Source organism: Martes martes (genome assembly GCF_963455335.1).
Source record: "Martes martes genome assembly, chromosome: 11".
NCBI classification, from domain to species: Eukaryota; Metazoa; Chordata; class Mammalia; order Carnivora; family Mustelidae; genus Martes; species Martes martes.
This window is the reverse complement of record NC_137899.1, coordinates 33,889,052-33,905,760: the sequence shown is the minus strand read 5'-3', so window position 1 is coordinate 33,905,760 and position 16,709 is coordinate 33,889,052. Positions and strand designations below refer to the sequence as shown.

Genomic DNA, 16,709 nt, shown 5'->3' with positions numbered 1-16,709 from the left:
TTTGGAAAAATGTCTATTCAGATTCTTTGCCCATTTTAAAATGTTTTTTTATTTCTAAGTTTCAAGAGTTCTTTTATATATATTCTAGTTAGAAGTCCCTTAGCAGACATAAGCAAAAAAAATTTTTTTGCAAAACTTTTCTCTCAGTCTTTGGGTCATCTTTTCACTTTCTTGATGGTATTCTTCAAAGCACAAAGGTAAAATTTGATTATGTCCATTTATCTATTTTTTCTTTTGTGGCTTGTACATTTGGTAGTATATCCAGGAAACTATTCTTAATCCAAGGTCATGAAGATTTACATTTATGTTTTCTTCTAAGAGTTTTCCAAGTAAGTCTGATCCATTTTCAGTAATTTTTGTATATGCTATGAGACAGCAGTATACAAGCAACTTTTATTAATGTTTTTCATCTTAATAATGTAAAACTTATAAACAGATTCAGATTTCAAAAGTGCTTTTTAGCTCTTGAAAGATACGTTAATTGCTCACTATCTACTTTTCTATAAGTGCGAAAAGTATTTATCAACTCCATTTTCATTTTGTGAAAGCTCAGTAATTTTTGAAGTTTTACTTTATACTTTCCTCCTTCCTTCTCTTAGTCCTACTAAATACCAAGAAATTGATATTTCTTCTGAACACAACTTTTGTCATTTTAAATTAAGTACTGTGATACAACTGTAAAGTAATAAACAGGTCTCCATAAAACTAATTTTATCTCTTCTTCATATTTTCCATATTTGCTACTTCAAATTCTTATCAGAATGTTTTCAATCTTGTTTCAAGTGTCACATTTGTGTTTCTTAGCTTAAGAAACTATTATTTTTCAGTCTATAGATGGGGAGAAATTAAAACTTGAAGCAAATTAATTCAGTTTCTCCCTCATCTACTTTAATTACCTTACTGTCTATTTCTCAGTCTTCCCAGTAAACTACCAAAACAATTCCCCAACTGTTTTTTGTTGTTGTTGTTGTTGTTTTTAGGCTTGGATTCTAATCTCAAATCTGCCAACCTCCCAACTCTGGCTATTTCTCAGTAACATCTCAATCCCTAAATCATGAAACTTTCAAGCACTGTTTTCAATTGCTCACTAAGACATTCTCCACCTTAGGGAAAAAAAAAAAAAAACAAAACCACCTGAATTTCTCTAACACTATGGAGCCGCATGATGTACTCCTATCAGTGGATTTACTGTATTTCTCATCCCCATACTTCCTCCACCCATTCTTATCCTTGGATTTTCACTGATTAATATTCTCAAGCTTGCCTGTCTTAGCTCATGTAGCTCCTCCTTCAATACTGGGGTAAACACTTGTATCACCATTTTACAGAACGTCATTACTCTTTCTCATTGAAGAGTAGAACAAGAAGAAATCACTTGACTCAGAAACTCTCAAGATTCCTAAAGGATCAGAGATCATTTCTCATTGTTCTACAAGCACTTATACCAGCATTCAGACAAAAGGTAAGGTTTAACTATTCTTTCCAAAAGTTTGCTTGTATTTTACAAACTTAATCTTCCAAATAATAGGTATGCTTTGGCTAAAGGTTCACAATTAAGTTTACTTACAAATTAAGTTTCTTTGGTTTGATTTCAGTAAAAACAAAGCAAAGCAAAACAAAACAAAACAAAACATAAATAGTTTAAAACAAAAAAAGGAAGACTTTGCAAATGTGTTTTTCAGTTAACTTCTAAGATGAGAAATCTAAAATAACTCCTTACTTCCTTTCTTGGGAATTAGAGCCATTATATTCACACTGAAATACTATGCGTGTGTATGTGTGTGTGTGTGTGTGTGTGTGTGTGTGTGTGTGTATAAACATTATATATTTGTACGTATGTGTGTATAAAAATTTTCTAAGCCATGTTTCTGTTTGAATAATGTATGCTTATATATTGTTACAAGAGTATTTTTACTTCATGGACTTTTTAGAGTTGAATCATTTCCTTTTTATCAAAAAGGACAGCTAACACCTCAGAACATGGCAAAAAGCATTTCCCTTTAAATATTTGAACAACTCATTCTAAAAATAATCCTTTCAAGAATTATTTCTACCCCACCCAACTGTCTAAGAAACAAGAGTAACAACTAGATTATTAATGCCTAAATTTCTACTCAGGAGAATCCTGTTATTGCACAGGAGATGATTATTGTGTAACCTTGGTTTTGATTTCATTAATTTAAGATTTTTAGGTTTGGTCTATGAGATTTTGATACTACTTTTATTTTCAAAGTCTTAATAGCCTTAATATTTAGTATCTTTCTTAATTAAACTAAATTATTAGTGATAATAAATAAGAAGAAATAAATTTTTCATTTCATGAAGTTCATCTCAAACATCTAATAATTAATCATGATTTCACAGCCCATCTTTAGAAATATCCCTAAACAATCATATTGCTATAAAAGAATTCAGTAAGTATCTATCAAATAATTATGTGGCACGATAAAGCTGTTAGTTAATGATATGGCAATAATCATTTTGTAGTACATAAGTATATCAAATCAACATGGATGTCTTAAACTTATACTGTATATCAATTATATCTAAGTCAAGTTGGGGAAAAAAAATAAAAGAACTAAACAAAACCAAAATATGTACCATAATAAATGCCCAGATTTTCTCAAAATCCAAGATGCCAAATATTGTATCAGGACATGGAAATTAAGAGTCCAGATATATGATTTCTTTATCTGTGAACCTAATTTCCTCTATCAAAACTGGTTTATAGTTGTCACTCTTCTTCTCTTGCACAAGTATGCTTTAGAAGGTAGAAATCAGTATGGTAATTTAGCAGCACCTAAGGCAGTGTGGACCAATAGAAGGTATGCATCTGTGCTGTGCAATTTGGTAACCATTAGCTGCACATATCTACTGAACAACTAAAATATGATATTGCAACTGAAGAAGTGATTTAGTCATTTTATCTACTCTTAATGAATATTAATTAACATAGTGGCATGTGGCATTCTTAAATAGTACATGTTTAAGGTATTGAAATTATTGAATATTTTCATTTACAAATACTTTTGAAATAGAGAAAAGTGGTTTCTTTTTTTTTTTTTTAAAGATTTTATTTATTTATTTGACAGAGATCACAAGTAGGCAGAGAGGCAGGGACAGAGAGAGGGGGAGGCAGGCTCCCTGCTGAGCAGAGAGCCCGATGCGATGCGGGGCCCCATCCCAAGACCCTGAGATCATGACCTGAGCTGAAAGCAGAGGCTTTAACCCACTGAGCCACCCAGGTGCCCAGGTGCCCCGAAAAGTGGTTTCTTTAACAGAAGCTATCAACAGAGGACTTTATAGGAATGCCTGTTGTCCTAATATGAGTCTTTTTTCTATCACTCTAAAAAATATAATAAAGTCCTGTTTTTCACATGATACAGCATAGTCATCTCTTCAGTGAATACAACCTAAGAAAAACAGTACTGGTATAGCATGCCCTTAAAAGACAATTGAGTGATCATTAGTTACATATATTAATTAAAACAAAGAAATAAAATGTGGTAAGAGTAAAAATGCTATAGGAATTTCATGGTTAGATTTTCCTTCAGATTAAATGGTCAGGGAAAAGTCTGTGGAGAGAATGAAATCTCAAGTATTGAAAGTGTAAGAAACAGAAATGATTCAGAGAAAAGATGTTCTAGGCATAATGTGAAGCCTGAAGAGATAAACCAAAAATGTATGTTTAGCTGATGAATGGCATTTTCTTGAGAAGACAAAAAGGAAGAAATAAAATAGTTGAGGACTTTAGAAAGGAACGAATCTTCATTCTATCTTTATTTCTAATCTTTAGTGACTGTTTTAAATATATATTTTAAAATCAAAAGGACATTTAAACCTGGTTGTTTTGAAGTCTCTCAGAGCTGTAGAGATGTATTCAGATAAATGTTTTTCCATGAGTGCTACTCTGATCCAGGCTCTACCCTAAAAGGAAGAGAAAGAATAAAATGTGAAAAAAAAATTACAAATTAAAAAATATTTTGCCCACTGTGTCATCAAAAATATAAGCATTTTAATATGTAAAGAACTAGTCAAATAATACATGTGATAAAGCCTAAAAAATATTTAAGTAGATGAGAACAGGTAAATTTTGATTACATATAGTATACCGTTATATCTCTAGAGATACAGGATGCAGAGATATACAGGATATAATACTAACCTTCTATCTTCTGAAGAGACATAACTATGAATATTGGGTCAGAGACTTCTTTTCATAACTCTCTACCTTAATGCCCAGATCAACATGCTAATTAAAATGAGTCCCTTTATGAAACATGAACAGTCTATTCTCTTTTAAAAAAATAATCACTGTCATACCACTTGTTTAAGAAAATTTCCCACCTATCCTTCCAGAGGGAGGTTTTAGATAACTAATCACCAAATTTCATTATTTATCATGCATCCAAATCATGAATTACTGAGTTTTCACCCAGGACATTCTAAAAACTATTACTGAATATTAAGCCAGGAAAAAAAAAACACACACACACGGCAAAATTACTCAGAACCATATTCTAGCAGAAAATCACAGAAACAGACAATTATGACTAAATGTGAGTAATTTTACTTTTGAAAGAAGTAATATCATTCAATAGTTGAGTAGCCAGTTAATTATTTTTTAGTAATCCAAAGCATTTCTCCTGGACTCTTTGTTTAGAATGAAAGAATATAAGAAGTCATATTTGTAAGAATTTTAAAATTTGATTACTTTCATTTTCCCTCAGCCCTCCCACAAATCTCCAGAAAATCCATGAAGATTAATGAGATAGAAAAATCAAAACACTGCAATGACAGTTGAGAATAAAAGTGACACTAATCAATATATATGATGGTCAATTACCCATCTGGAGATAAAAAGCATTCTTTAGAAATGTCTACAACTCTAGTGAAGTCACCAAACTTCTGGATAGGAAGGATCAAAAAGCAGTCAATCTAGACAGTGGTAAAACCTGACCAACTAGAAGCAGCAGTATTGTTGGGAAATAAAGGAATGGTAAGGGTGTGATTAGCATGACAGTCAATTTGCCCATCAAGCTCAAAACCCCTTTTAGCTTGACAGTGCTCAGTCCATTGTTTCTGCAGGGTAAGCCTTGAGGAACCTACAATTAGCTGTGGCTGACCTAACAGGAAGGAAGCGGCAAGCCATTGGTCAGCAATCCCAAGTTTCTCTCTTGAAATTTTCTTTGAAAGACAAGGAAGCTGGCAGTGGTGGCTTGAATCAAAAGGCTAAGATTTCACCAGAGCAGAAGCTGGGAGAGTCGCTCTCCAGAGAAAGATAGACACAGGAGACTGCTGTTGCTAGATAAGAAATGTGGGGAAAGTCCTGCTTCCTGATTTATTAATTTCGATCCATGCAAAAGTGGGCTGCACCTAATTTCCTGTCCTTGGATGTTTATGGAATTCATTATTACACTGTAATAACACACTGTGCTAATTTTAAGGTTTCTTTTCTTTCAACAAAAAAACTTTCACTAGAAGAGAAGACAAACAGATATAAATGTTGTTGGAATGGAAACGTGGGGAACATGTTCCCCACCGAGTGGGGAAGTCAAAAAACCAGGTTTAAGATTTTAGACTTTATCAGTTGGATAATGGTGAACCACTTAAGGTTTTTTTTTCCTCCAGAGACACAAATGTTCATTTCTTTATCACTGAAAGTTTTCGAATGATAAACAAATAAATAAATAAATAGTAGTCAACACTTCTTAAGGCTGTAATTAATATATGCTTGGCTCTGTTTTAAGATACATTAAGATATTTATATACATTAAGATATTTAATCTTCCCAGGGTGTTTGGGTGGCTCAGTCAGTTAAGTGTCGAACTCCTGGTTTGGGCCCAGGTCAGGATCTCAGAGTTGTAAGATCAAGGCCCCTTTGGGCCCGGTGCTCATCGGGGAGTCTGCTTGAGAGTCTCATTCTCCTTCTGCCTCTCTGCCTGCTCACATTCTTGCTCTCTCTCAAATAAAGAAGGAAATCTTAAAAAAAAAAAAAAAAGATATTTAACCTTCCCAAGAATTGTGTGAGTTACATTACAATACTATCCCTACTTTTCTCTATAAGGAAACAAAAAAATAGACAAATCAAGAACATAGGAAACATCTCACCACCAAACCAACCAACCTAATTGAATAAAAACCTATATACTCTATATTCATTCCTTTCTGTTTCAGGGGATAAACTGTAATCATGTAAGAGAACAAAAAGACAAATTACAGAATAGGAAAAGATATCTGCATTACATGCATCTGACAAAAGACTCATTTATCAAATACAAATAATTCTTACAAACCCATAAAAATAAATAAAAAATGGGGCCTGCAAGGGAAACACTTCAACTACAGATTCAATTTCTTTAGTGGATATCAGAATATCCAGATGTTTTCTTCCTTTTTATGTTAGTTTTAGAATTTTTTTCAAAGAATTTGTCCATTTCATCTACAGTTTAAATTGTATAGGTATGAAGTATTCATAATATCCTTTGAGGATTTTTAATACCTATAGGGTCTATGGGGTTGATTGGGCTCTTCTTTACTCCAGATATCGGTAATTTATAATCTCTCTTTTTCTCTTTATGAATGCTTCTTGCTGGAAGCTTATAAATTATATTAATCTTTTTAAAATGACCAAGTTTTTGTTTAGTTGATTTTCTCCTAGTGTACATTTTTTTCATTTAATTCAATTTTTGCTTTTCATTATTTCTTTCCTTCTTTTGGAGTATGTATTTTTTAATAGGTTTTTAGATGAAAACTTTGATCACTGATTTTTAGCCTTTACTCCTTTTTTACATACATAAAGTCTATATTTAAGCTTATTTTCCTCTAACCACAAGTTTTTACATGTTATATTTTCATTATCACTACTTTCCACCTATTTTCCAATTTCAACTGTAATTTCTTCTTTTATCCATGAGTTATTAAGAAGTCCTTCTCAATGTTGACTCACATAAGCATTTTCTAGTTTTCTTTTTGTTATTAATTATAGCTTAATTCCTTTGTGGTTAGATAACACTTTAGATTATTTCAATCTGAAATTCAAGGAGATGAATTATAAAGTCAGCCAATGATCAATTTTTGTGTAGGTTCTATGTTTGACATGAATGAGTATTTTATAGTTTTCTATCTACACTTTATTACATATATAGTATATTATATTATATACTATGTTATATATTATATATATTTATATATAATAAATACATATTTATTATATATAAATATATATTAAATATATAATAAATACATATTTATTATATATAAATATATATTAAATATATATATAAATATATATAAATATATTAAATACTGGAATATATACACCAGTTCTCTGGTACTACTAGTCTTTATCTATATTTTCTACTATAATTACTTAAAAGTTCATTATCTTCATCTCTCATAGGTCTGTTTCACTTGTCTTTCTTGTATTTCTTAGTTTTGGTCATTTGATCTTATTTCCTGATATTTGTAGTGGGTTTTCATCGAATACTGGACATTGTATATAAAATTCTGTAGCTGCACTATCTTTCCTTAGAATAGATTTAATTTTCTTCAAATAGGCAAGGAATATACTTGAAAATCACTCTGCACTATTTAAGGGCACCATTTTAGGTCTTTTTTGGGCTGGTCTTCATCTGAATTTCCCTTACTCCCAAGGGAAGAGATCTCAAATAAAAAAGAGATCCCTAGAGTATTTTACAGGGCCCCTCCAACTTGTTTGACCTTGAACTCTAACCTCTGTCTCTCCAGAACATGAGTAGGAAATCTTTAATCAGCTTTTTTAGCCTCCTATCTGCTGCTTCCAGCTTAATTTATGAAAATTCTGCTCTGTGCTTAAGGTGGCTAAGAGCTGGCAAACAGCTCACAGGAAAATTGCATGTACAACCTCAGATGCATATGTCTGCTCTTCTCTCAGTGTATTAAGTCCTGGTTTCACTGGCAGTTCCCAGATCCCTCTTCTGTTTCTCTAGCCCAGCGAAACTAAAGAACCCTAAAACTCTCTGATTAGCCTCTATACCAACGATGTGAACAGACAAATGTCCATAGGCTAAAAGCCAAGGTGAATTTAGGGCTCACCTCAAGTACCATCCTTCTCTCCAGTATTGTGGTCATGGAAGTCCTCATGCCTTGGTTGTTTTCTTAGCTCTTAAATGTGTTGCTCTGCGTATTTTATCCAAACTTTACAGCTGTTCTTGGCAGAAGGGTTGCTCCGATATAAGCTATTCTATCATCACTAGAAGCAGAAACTGGTTCATTTCTCACCTCCAAGATCATCTGTTTTTTTTGACTCTAGTTTTACCCTTCAAATATGACTCTCTCTCCTTCCCTGTGCATGCTTCATACTGCATTCAGTGGATCTTTTTGAAAAGTAAATTAGATTATAGTACTCTATTGTTTAAAAAAATTAAAAGAAAGAGAGCCTCAAGTTGCACCTCATTGAATTTAGAATAATATCTAAGCTGCTAATATACCTTGCTTCCTCTGCTCACTATTTGCACAGTACCTTTCTTCCCATAATTCACATCCTGGCTCAAATGTTGTTGCCTCACACAAGCCTTTCCTACCTACACTATCTAAGAGAGTGCTTCCTTCCACCACACTGATCTCTTTCTAATCTCTTAACCTGTTCCATTTTTTCATGGCCCCTGAGATTATATTATGTATATAATATGTATATATAAAATATGACACACATAATATTTGTTCTCTGCCATCCTTTTCACCAATACCACTGTATCATCAGTATTTATAACAGTTTCTAGCACACAGTAGGTCCTCAATATATATTTGATGACTACCTGGAAGAAACTCAAATTAAGTAACTTGCTCATTGCTAGCAGTCATTAGAGGCACAAGTGACAAGTGGGGAAAAGGAATGATGTGAGGAAAATGGCATTTTATAATGACTCATATGAAGTTAGTATTTAAAATGGAGAGAGTATAAAACAACTGGGCAGATCAGAGTATGTCTGGTTTCTGCTTGGGAAACTTTTAAAATTTTATTTTATTTATTTATTTATTTATTTATAAACATATAATGTATTTTTATCCCCAAGGGTACAGGTCTGTGAAGCGCCAGGTTTACACACTTCACAGTACTCACCACAGCACATACCCTCCCCAAAGTCCATAACCCCACCCCCCTCTCCCGACCCCCCTCCCCCCAGCAACCCTCTGTTTGTTTTGTGAGATTAAGAGTCACTTATGGTTTGTCTCCCTCCCAATACCATCTTGTTTCATTTATTCTTCTCCTACCCCCCTAACCCCCATGTTGCATCTCCACTTCCTCATATCAGGGAGAGCATATGATAGTTGTCTTTCTCCAATTGACTCATTTCACTAAGCATGATACCCTCTAGTTCCATCCACATCGTCACAAATGGCAAGATTTTATTTCTTTTGATGGCTGCATAGTATTCCATTGTGTATATATACCACATCTTCTTTATCCATTCATCTGTTGATGGACATCTAGGTTCTTTCCATAGTTTGGCTATTGTGGACATTGCTGCTATAAACATTCAGGTGCACATGCCCCTTCGGATCACTACGTTTGTATCTTTAGGGTAAATACCCAGTAGTGCAATTGCTGGGTCATAGGGTAGTTCTATTTTCAACTTTTTGAGGACCCTCCATGCTGTTTTCCAGAGTGGTTGCACCAACTTGCATTCCCACCGAGAGTGTAGGAGGGTTCCCCTTTCTCCGCATCCTTGCCAGCATCTGTCATTTCCTGACTTGTTAATTTTAGCCATTCTGACTGGTGTGAGGTGGTATCTCATTGTGGTTTTGATTTGTATTTCCCTGATGCCGAGTGATGTGGAGCACTTTTTCATGTGTCTGTTGGCCATGTGGATGTCTTCTTTGCAGAAATGTCTGTTCATGTCCTCTGCCCATTCTTGATTGGATTATTTGTTCTTTGGGTGTTGAGTTTGCTAAGTTCTTTATAGATTTTGGACACTAGCCCTTTATCTGATATGTCGTTTGCAAATATCTTCTCCCATTCTGTCAGTTGTCTTTTGGTTTTGTTCACTGTTTCCTTTGTTGTGCAAAAGCTTTTGATATTGATTAAATCCCAACAGTTCATTTTTGCCCTTGCTTCCCTTGCCTTTGGCGATGTTCCTAGGAAGACGTTGCTGTGCTGAGGTCGAAGAGGTTGCTGCCTGTGTTCTCCTCAAGGATTTGGATGGATTCCTTTCTCACATTGAGGTCCTTCATCCATTTTGAGTCTATTTTCGTGTGTGGTGTAAGGAAATGGTCCAATTTCATTTTTCTGCATGTGGCCGTCCAATTTTCCCAGCACCATTTATTGAAGAGGCTGTCTTTTTTCCATTGGATATTCTTTCCTGCTTTGTCGAAGATTAGTTGACCATAGAGTTGAGGGTCTATTTCTGGGCTCTCTATTCTGTTCCATTGATCTATGTGTCTGTTTTTGTACCAGTACCATGCTGTCTTGATGATGACAGCTTTGTAATAGAGCTTGAAGTCTGGAATTGTGATGCCACCGACTTTGGCTTTCTTTTTCAATATTCCTTTGGCTATTCGAGGTCTTTTCTGGTTCCATATAAATTTTAGGATTATTTGTTCCATTTCTTTGAAAAAAGTGGGTGGGATTTTGATAGGGATTGCATTAAATGTGTAGATTGCTTTAGGTAGCATAGACATTTTCACAATATTTGTTCTTCCAATCCAGGAGCATGGAACATTTTTCCATTTCTTTGTGTCTTCCTCAATTTCTTTCATGAGTACTTTATAGTTTTCTGAGTATAGATTCTTTGCCTCTTTGGTTAGGTTTATTCCTAGGTATCTTATAGTTTTGGGTGCAATTGTAAATGGGATTGACTCCTTAATTTCTCTTTCTTCTGTCTTGTTATTGGTATAGAGAAATGCAACTGATTTCTGTGCATTGATTTTATATCCTGACACTTTACTAAATTCCTGTACAAGTTCTAGCAGTTTTGGAGTGGAGTCTTTTGGGTTTTCCACATATAGTATCATCATCTGCAAAGAGTGATAGTTTGACTTCTTCTTTGCCGATTTGGATGCCTTTAATTTCTTTTTGTTGTCTGATTGCTGAGGCTAGGACTTCTAGTACTATGTTGAATAGCAGTGGTGATAATGGACATCCCTGCCATGTTCCTGACCTTAGTGGAAAAGCTTTCAGTTTTTCTCCATTCAGAATGATATTTGCGGTGGGTTTTTCATAGATGGCTTTGATAATATTGAGGTATGTGCCCTCTATCCCTACACTTTGAAGAGTTTTGATCAAGAAGGGATGCTGCACTTTGTCAAATGTTTTTGCAGCGTCTATTGAGAGTATCATATGGTTCTTGTTCTTTCTTTTATTAATGCGTTGTATCACATTGATTGATTTGCAGATGTTGAACCAACCTTGCAGCCCTGGAATAAATCCCACTTGGTCGTGGTGAATAATCCTTTTAATGTACTGTTGAATCCTATTGGCTAGTATTTTAGTGAGAATTTTCGCATCTGTATTCACCAAGGATATTGGTCTGTAATTCTCTTTTTTGATGGGATCCTTGTCTGGTTTGGGGATCAAGGTGATGCTGGCCTCATAAAATGAGTTTTCCTTCCATTTCTATTTTTTGGAACAGTTTCAGGAGAATAGGAATTAATTCTTCTTTAAATGTTTGGTAGAATTCCCCTGGGAAGCTGTCTGGTCCTGGACTTTTGTTTGTTTGGAGATTTTTGATGACTGTTTCAATCTCCTTACTGGTTATGGGTCTGTTCAGGTTTTCTATTTCTCCCTGGTTCAGTTGTGGTAGTTTATATGTCTCTAGGAATGCATCCATTTCTTCCAGATTGTCAAATTTGTTGGTGTAGGGTTGCTCATAGTATGTTTTTATAATTGTTTGTATTTCTTTGGTTAGTTGTGATCTCTCCTCTTTCATTCATGATTTTATTTATTTGGGTCCTTTCTATTTTCTTTTTGAAAAGTCTGGCCAGAGGTTTATCAATCTTATTCTTTCAAAGAACCAGCTCCTAGTTTCATTGATTTGTTCTATTGTTTTTTTTGGTTTCTATCTCATTGATTTCTGCTCTGATCTTTATGATTTCTCTTCTCCTGCTGGGTTTAGGCTTTCTTTCCTGTTCTTTCTCCAGCTCCTTTAGGTGTAGGGTTAGGTTGTGTATTTGAGACCTTTCTTGTTTCTTGAGAAAGGCTTGTACTGCTATATATTTTCCTCTCAGGACTGCCTTTGCTGTGTCCCACAGATTTTGAACCGTTGTGTTTTCATTATCATTTGTTTCCATGAATTTTTTCAATTCTTCTTTAATTTCCTGGTTGACCCATTCATTCTTTAGAAGGATGCTGTTTAGTCTCCAGGTATTTGTGTTCTTTCCAAATTTTCTCTTGTGATTGAGTTCTAGCTTCAGAGCATTGTGGTCCGAAAATATGCAGGGAATGATTCCAATCTTTTGATACCGGTTGAGACCTGATTTATGACCCAGGATGTGATCTATTCTGGAGAATGTTCCATGTGCACTAGAGAAAAATGTGTATTCTGTTGCTTTGGGATGAAATATTCTGAATATAACTATGATGTCCATGTGGTCCAGTGTGTCATTTAAGGCCTTTATTTCCTTGTTGATCTTTTGCTTGGATGATCTGTCCATTTCAGTGAGGGGAGTGTTAAAGTCCCCTGCTATTATTGTATTATTGTTGATGTGTTTCTTTGATTTTGTTATTAATTGGTTTATGTAGTTGGCTGCTCCCACATTAGGGGCATAGATATTGAAAAATGTTCAATCTTCTTCTTGGACAGACCCTTTGAGTATGATATAGTGTCCTTCCTCATCTCTTATTATAGTCTTTGGCTTAAAATCTAATTGATCTAAGGATTGCCACCCCAGCTTTCTTCTGATGTCCATTAGCATGGTACATTGTTTTCCACCTCCTCATTTTTAATCTGGAGGTGTCTTCGGGTCTAAAATGAGTTTCTTGTGGGCAACATATTGATGGGTTTTGTTTTCTTATCCATTCTGATACCCTGTGTCTTTTGATTGGGGCATTAAGCCCATAAACATTCAGGGTAACTATTGACAGACATGAATTTAGTGCCATTGTATTGCCTGTAAGGTGACTGTTACCGTATATTGTCTCTGTTCCTTTCTGATCTACTACTTTTAGGGTCTCTCTTTGCTTAGAGGACCCCTTTCAATATTTCCTGTAGAGCTGGTTTGGTGTTTGCAAATTCTTTCAGTTTTTGTTTGTCCTGGAAGCTTTTTATCTCTCCTTCTATTTTCAATGATAGTCTAGCTGGATATAGTATTCTTGGCTGCATGTTTTTCTCATTTAGTGCTCTGAATATATCATGCCAGTTCTTTCTGGCCTGCCAGGTCTCTGTGGATAAGTCTGCTGCCAATCTAATACTTTTACCATTGTATGTTACAGACTTCTTTTCCTGGGCTGCTTTCAGGATTTTCTCTTTGTCACTAAGACTTGTAAATTTTACTATTAGGTGATGGGGTGTGGACCTATTCTTGTTGATTTTGAGGGGGGTTCTCTGCACCTCCTGGATTTTGATGCTTGTTCCCTTAGCCATATTAGGGAAATTCTCTCCAATAATTCTCTCCAATATACCTCCTGCTCCCCTCTCTCTTCTTCTTCTGGAATCCCAATTATTCTAATGTTGTTTTGTCTTATGGTGTCACTTATCTCTCGAATTCTCCCCTCGTGGTCCAGTATTTGTTTGTCTCTCTTTTGCTCAGCTTCTTTATTCTCTGTCATTTGGTCTTCTATGTCACTAATTCTTTCTTCTGCCTCATTTATCCTAACAGTAAGAGCTTCCATTTTTGATTGCACCTCATTAATAGCTTTTTTAATTTCAACTTGGTTAGATTTTAGTTCTTTTATTTCTCCAGAAAGGGCTTTTATCTGTCCAGAGAGGGTTTCTCTAATATCTTCCATGCCTTTTTCGAGCCTGGCTAGAACCTTGAGAATCATCATTCTGAACTCTAGATCTGACATATTACCAATGTCTGTATTGATTAGGTCCCTAGCCTTCGGTACTGCCTCTTGTTCTTTTTTTTGTGGTGAGTTTTTCCGCCTTGTCATTTTGTCCAGATAAGAGTATATGAAAGAGCAAATAAAATACTAAAAGGGTGGCAAAGACTCCAGGAAAATATGCTTTAACCAAATCAGAAGAGACCCCAAATTGTGGGGGGGAGAAAGGGGATAAAAAGAAGTTCAGAAAAAAAAAATTTAAAAAGGGAAACAAATAAAGAAAAAATATAAAAGAAAAAACTATATATATATATATATATATATATATACACATAAGATAAACTAATTAAAAACATTAAAAATAAAAGGGTAAAAGTTAAAAAAAAATTTAGCAGAAGAAAAAAAAAATTAAAAAAATTAAATTAACCGCAATACTTAAGAATCATGGGGAGAAAGCCATGAGTTCCATGCTTTGCTTCCTCCTCCTCTGGAATTCTGCTGCTCTCCTTGGCTGGATTTTGTGTTGATCTTCTGGGGGAGGGGCCTGTTGTAGTGATTCTCAAGTGTCTTTGCCCGAGGCGGAATTGCACCGCCCTTACCAGGGGCTGGTTTAAGTAACGTGCTCGGGTTCGCTTTCGGGAGCTTTTGTCCCCTGAACTCTTTCCGTAGAGTTCCGGAGGACGGGAATGAAAATGGCGGCCTTCCAGTCTCCGACCCGGAGGAGCCGAGAGCTCAGGGCCCCACTCCTCAGTGCGCCCTCAGAGAAAAGAGCCCAATCACTCCCGTCTCCCTGGCCTCTGGCTGTGCTCCGAGCTCACCTGGCCTGTGACCGGTTCAAGGTAACCCCGAATTGAGAGCTCACTCCTCGGCTCTGTCTCTGTAGGCGGCTTCCCTGGTCTAATACCTGCGAGCTCTGCAACACTCAGACACCCCCGATCCTTCTGTGACCTCACGTGGGCTTCCCCCCGATTTAGCCTCTGGAGCGATGTCCCTCCGTGGAGCAGACTTTTAAAAGTCCTGATTTTGTGCTCCATTGCTCTGCCGCTTGCTGGGAGCCGGCCCCTCCCCACTGCGGTCTATCGTCCCATCACTTTGGATTCACTTCTCCGCCGGTCCTACCTTTCAGAAAGTGGTCGATTTTCTGTTTCTAGAATTGCTGTTCTTCTCTTCGATTTCCCATTCGATTTGTAGGTGTTCACAATGGTTAGATAAGCTATCTAGCTGATCTCCTGCTACCTGATGTCTTCTCAGCCTGCTACTTCTCCGCCATCTTGACTCCTCCCCCTTCCCTGTTTCTTTATTTTTAAAGCTGCCCAAGTATGTCTGACATTCTTCCAGGTTTGGAACCATCACAACAAAAGTCTTAGAGGTAGGAAACATCAACTGGTGGCTTGAAGAGATAGATTTTTGAGTGACTAATAGAAAATGATCATAAAAATGGCATCTTCATAAACCTATAGCTTACTGTAGTTTTAGTATTTGATAACTCTGGTGTATGTGTGATTAAAAACCCCCTGTCCCCAACTCAGCCTCTTTCCATAAAAAATTTGGCTAACCTGCTCTACGAAAGAGCAGTGACAAAGTCGGCTTTTATTTATTTATTTTTTTAAAGATTTTATTTATTTATTTGAGAGAGAGAGAGAATGAGAGGGGAGAGGTCAGAGGGAGAAGTAGACTCCCTGCCAAGCAGGGAGCCTGATGTGGGACTCCATCCCCGGACTCCAGGATCATGACTTGAGCCAAAGGCAGTTGCTTAACCAACTGAGCCATCCAGGTACCCCCAAAGTTGGCTTTTAAACAAAGGAAAAAGTGAACAAGAGGATGAGACCTGAAAAGACCAGGAGGGATTAAGGATTTCTGTCCTAAGAATGTGTTAAGGACTATATTCACAGTTCTGACATGCTATAGGTGCTCAATAAAAATTTATCTGATGGAAAGATGCATGAATATATAAATGGCTGATGGACCAGCATACTCGGAAATTGGTCTAATACGTTAAACTCAAGAACAGAAGGAATGTATGGGGTAAGCAACCACCAACTAAGAAAGCCTAACTCAGCCACAAACAAGAGCTGTTCTTAAAAACAAAGAAAAAGTGGGGTGCCTGGGTGGCTCAGTGGGTTAAAGCCTCTGCCTTCCGCTCAGGTCATGATCCCAGGGTCCCGGGATGGAACCCCACATCAGGCTTTCTGCTCAGCAGGGAACCTGCTTCCCCCTCTCTCTCTGCCTGCTTCTCTGCCTACTTGTGATCTCTGTCTGTCAAATAAATAAATAAAATCTTAAAAAAAAAACAAAGAAAAAGAAAAAACTTTGTAAGGTATGCAGGAAGGCAAGAAAAACCTTAAGAACAGCACAGAGCTCATATTTGGGAGTCTAGAACCAACAACAAAAATGAAAGGAAAAGGATTTCTTGAGCTTGAAGTCAGTGGGAATACTAAGAAAATTCGATGGAAATATCTATAAGACAAATAACAGTAGTAAATAAGGATCCAATTAGGGGAGTTTCTGTCAGAAATAATATATTATGCTTACAAGTAATCAGCCCAGCATCAGGTGAGAAAGGCGAGTGTGTTCAGAAGGGAGGGAAATAAATGCCTGCTGATATCAAGTTAGTTTTTCCATTCTCTTCCTATTAAAAACAATGCTGTGTGAGGAGCCTGGGTGGCTCAGTTTTTAAGCGTCTGCCTTTGGCTCAGGTGTTGATCTCAGGGTCCTGGGATCAAGACCCACATTGGTCTCCCTGCTC

General features: G+C 36.1%; 1 protein-coding gene across 2 annotated transcripts in view; it reads right to left on the bottom strand.

Moving 5' to 3' along the window:
* RUNDC3B (RUN domain containing 3B) overlaps positions 1 to 16,709 on the bottom strand; it is a 142,130-nt gene that overhangs the window by 67,944 nt on the left and 57,477 nt on the right. For both annotated transcript variants that reach the window (XM_080818592.1, XM_080818593.1), the window contains exon 4: positions 3,842 to 3,927. In XM_080818592.1, coding sequence (XP_080674718.1) covers positions 3,842 to 3,927 — 86 coding nt within the window. The remainder of the gene's footprint in view (positions 1 to 3,841; positions 3,928 to 16,709) is intronic.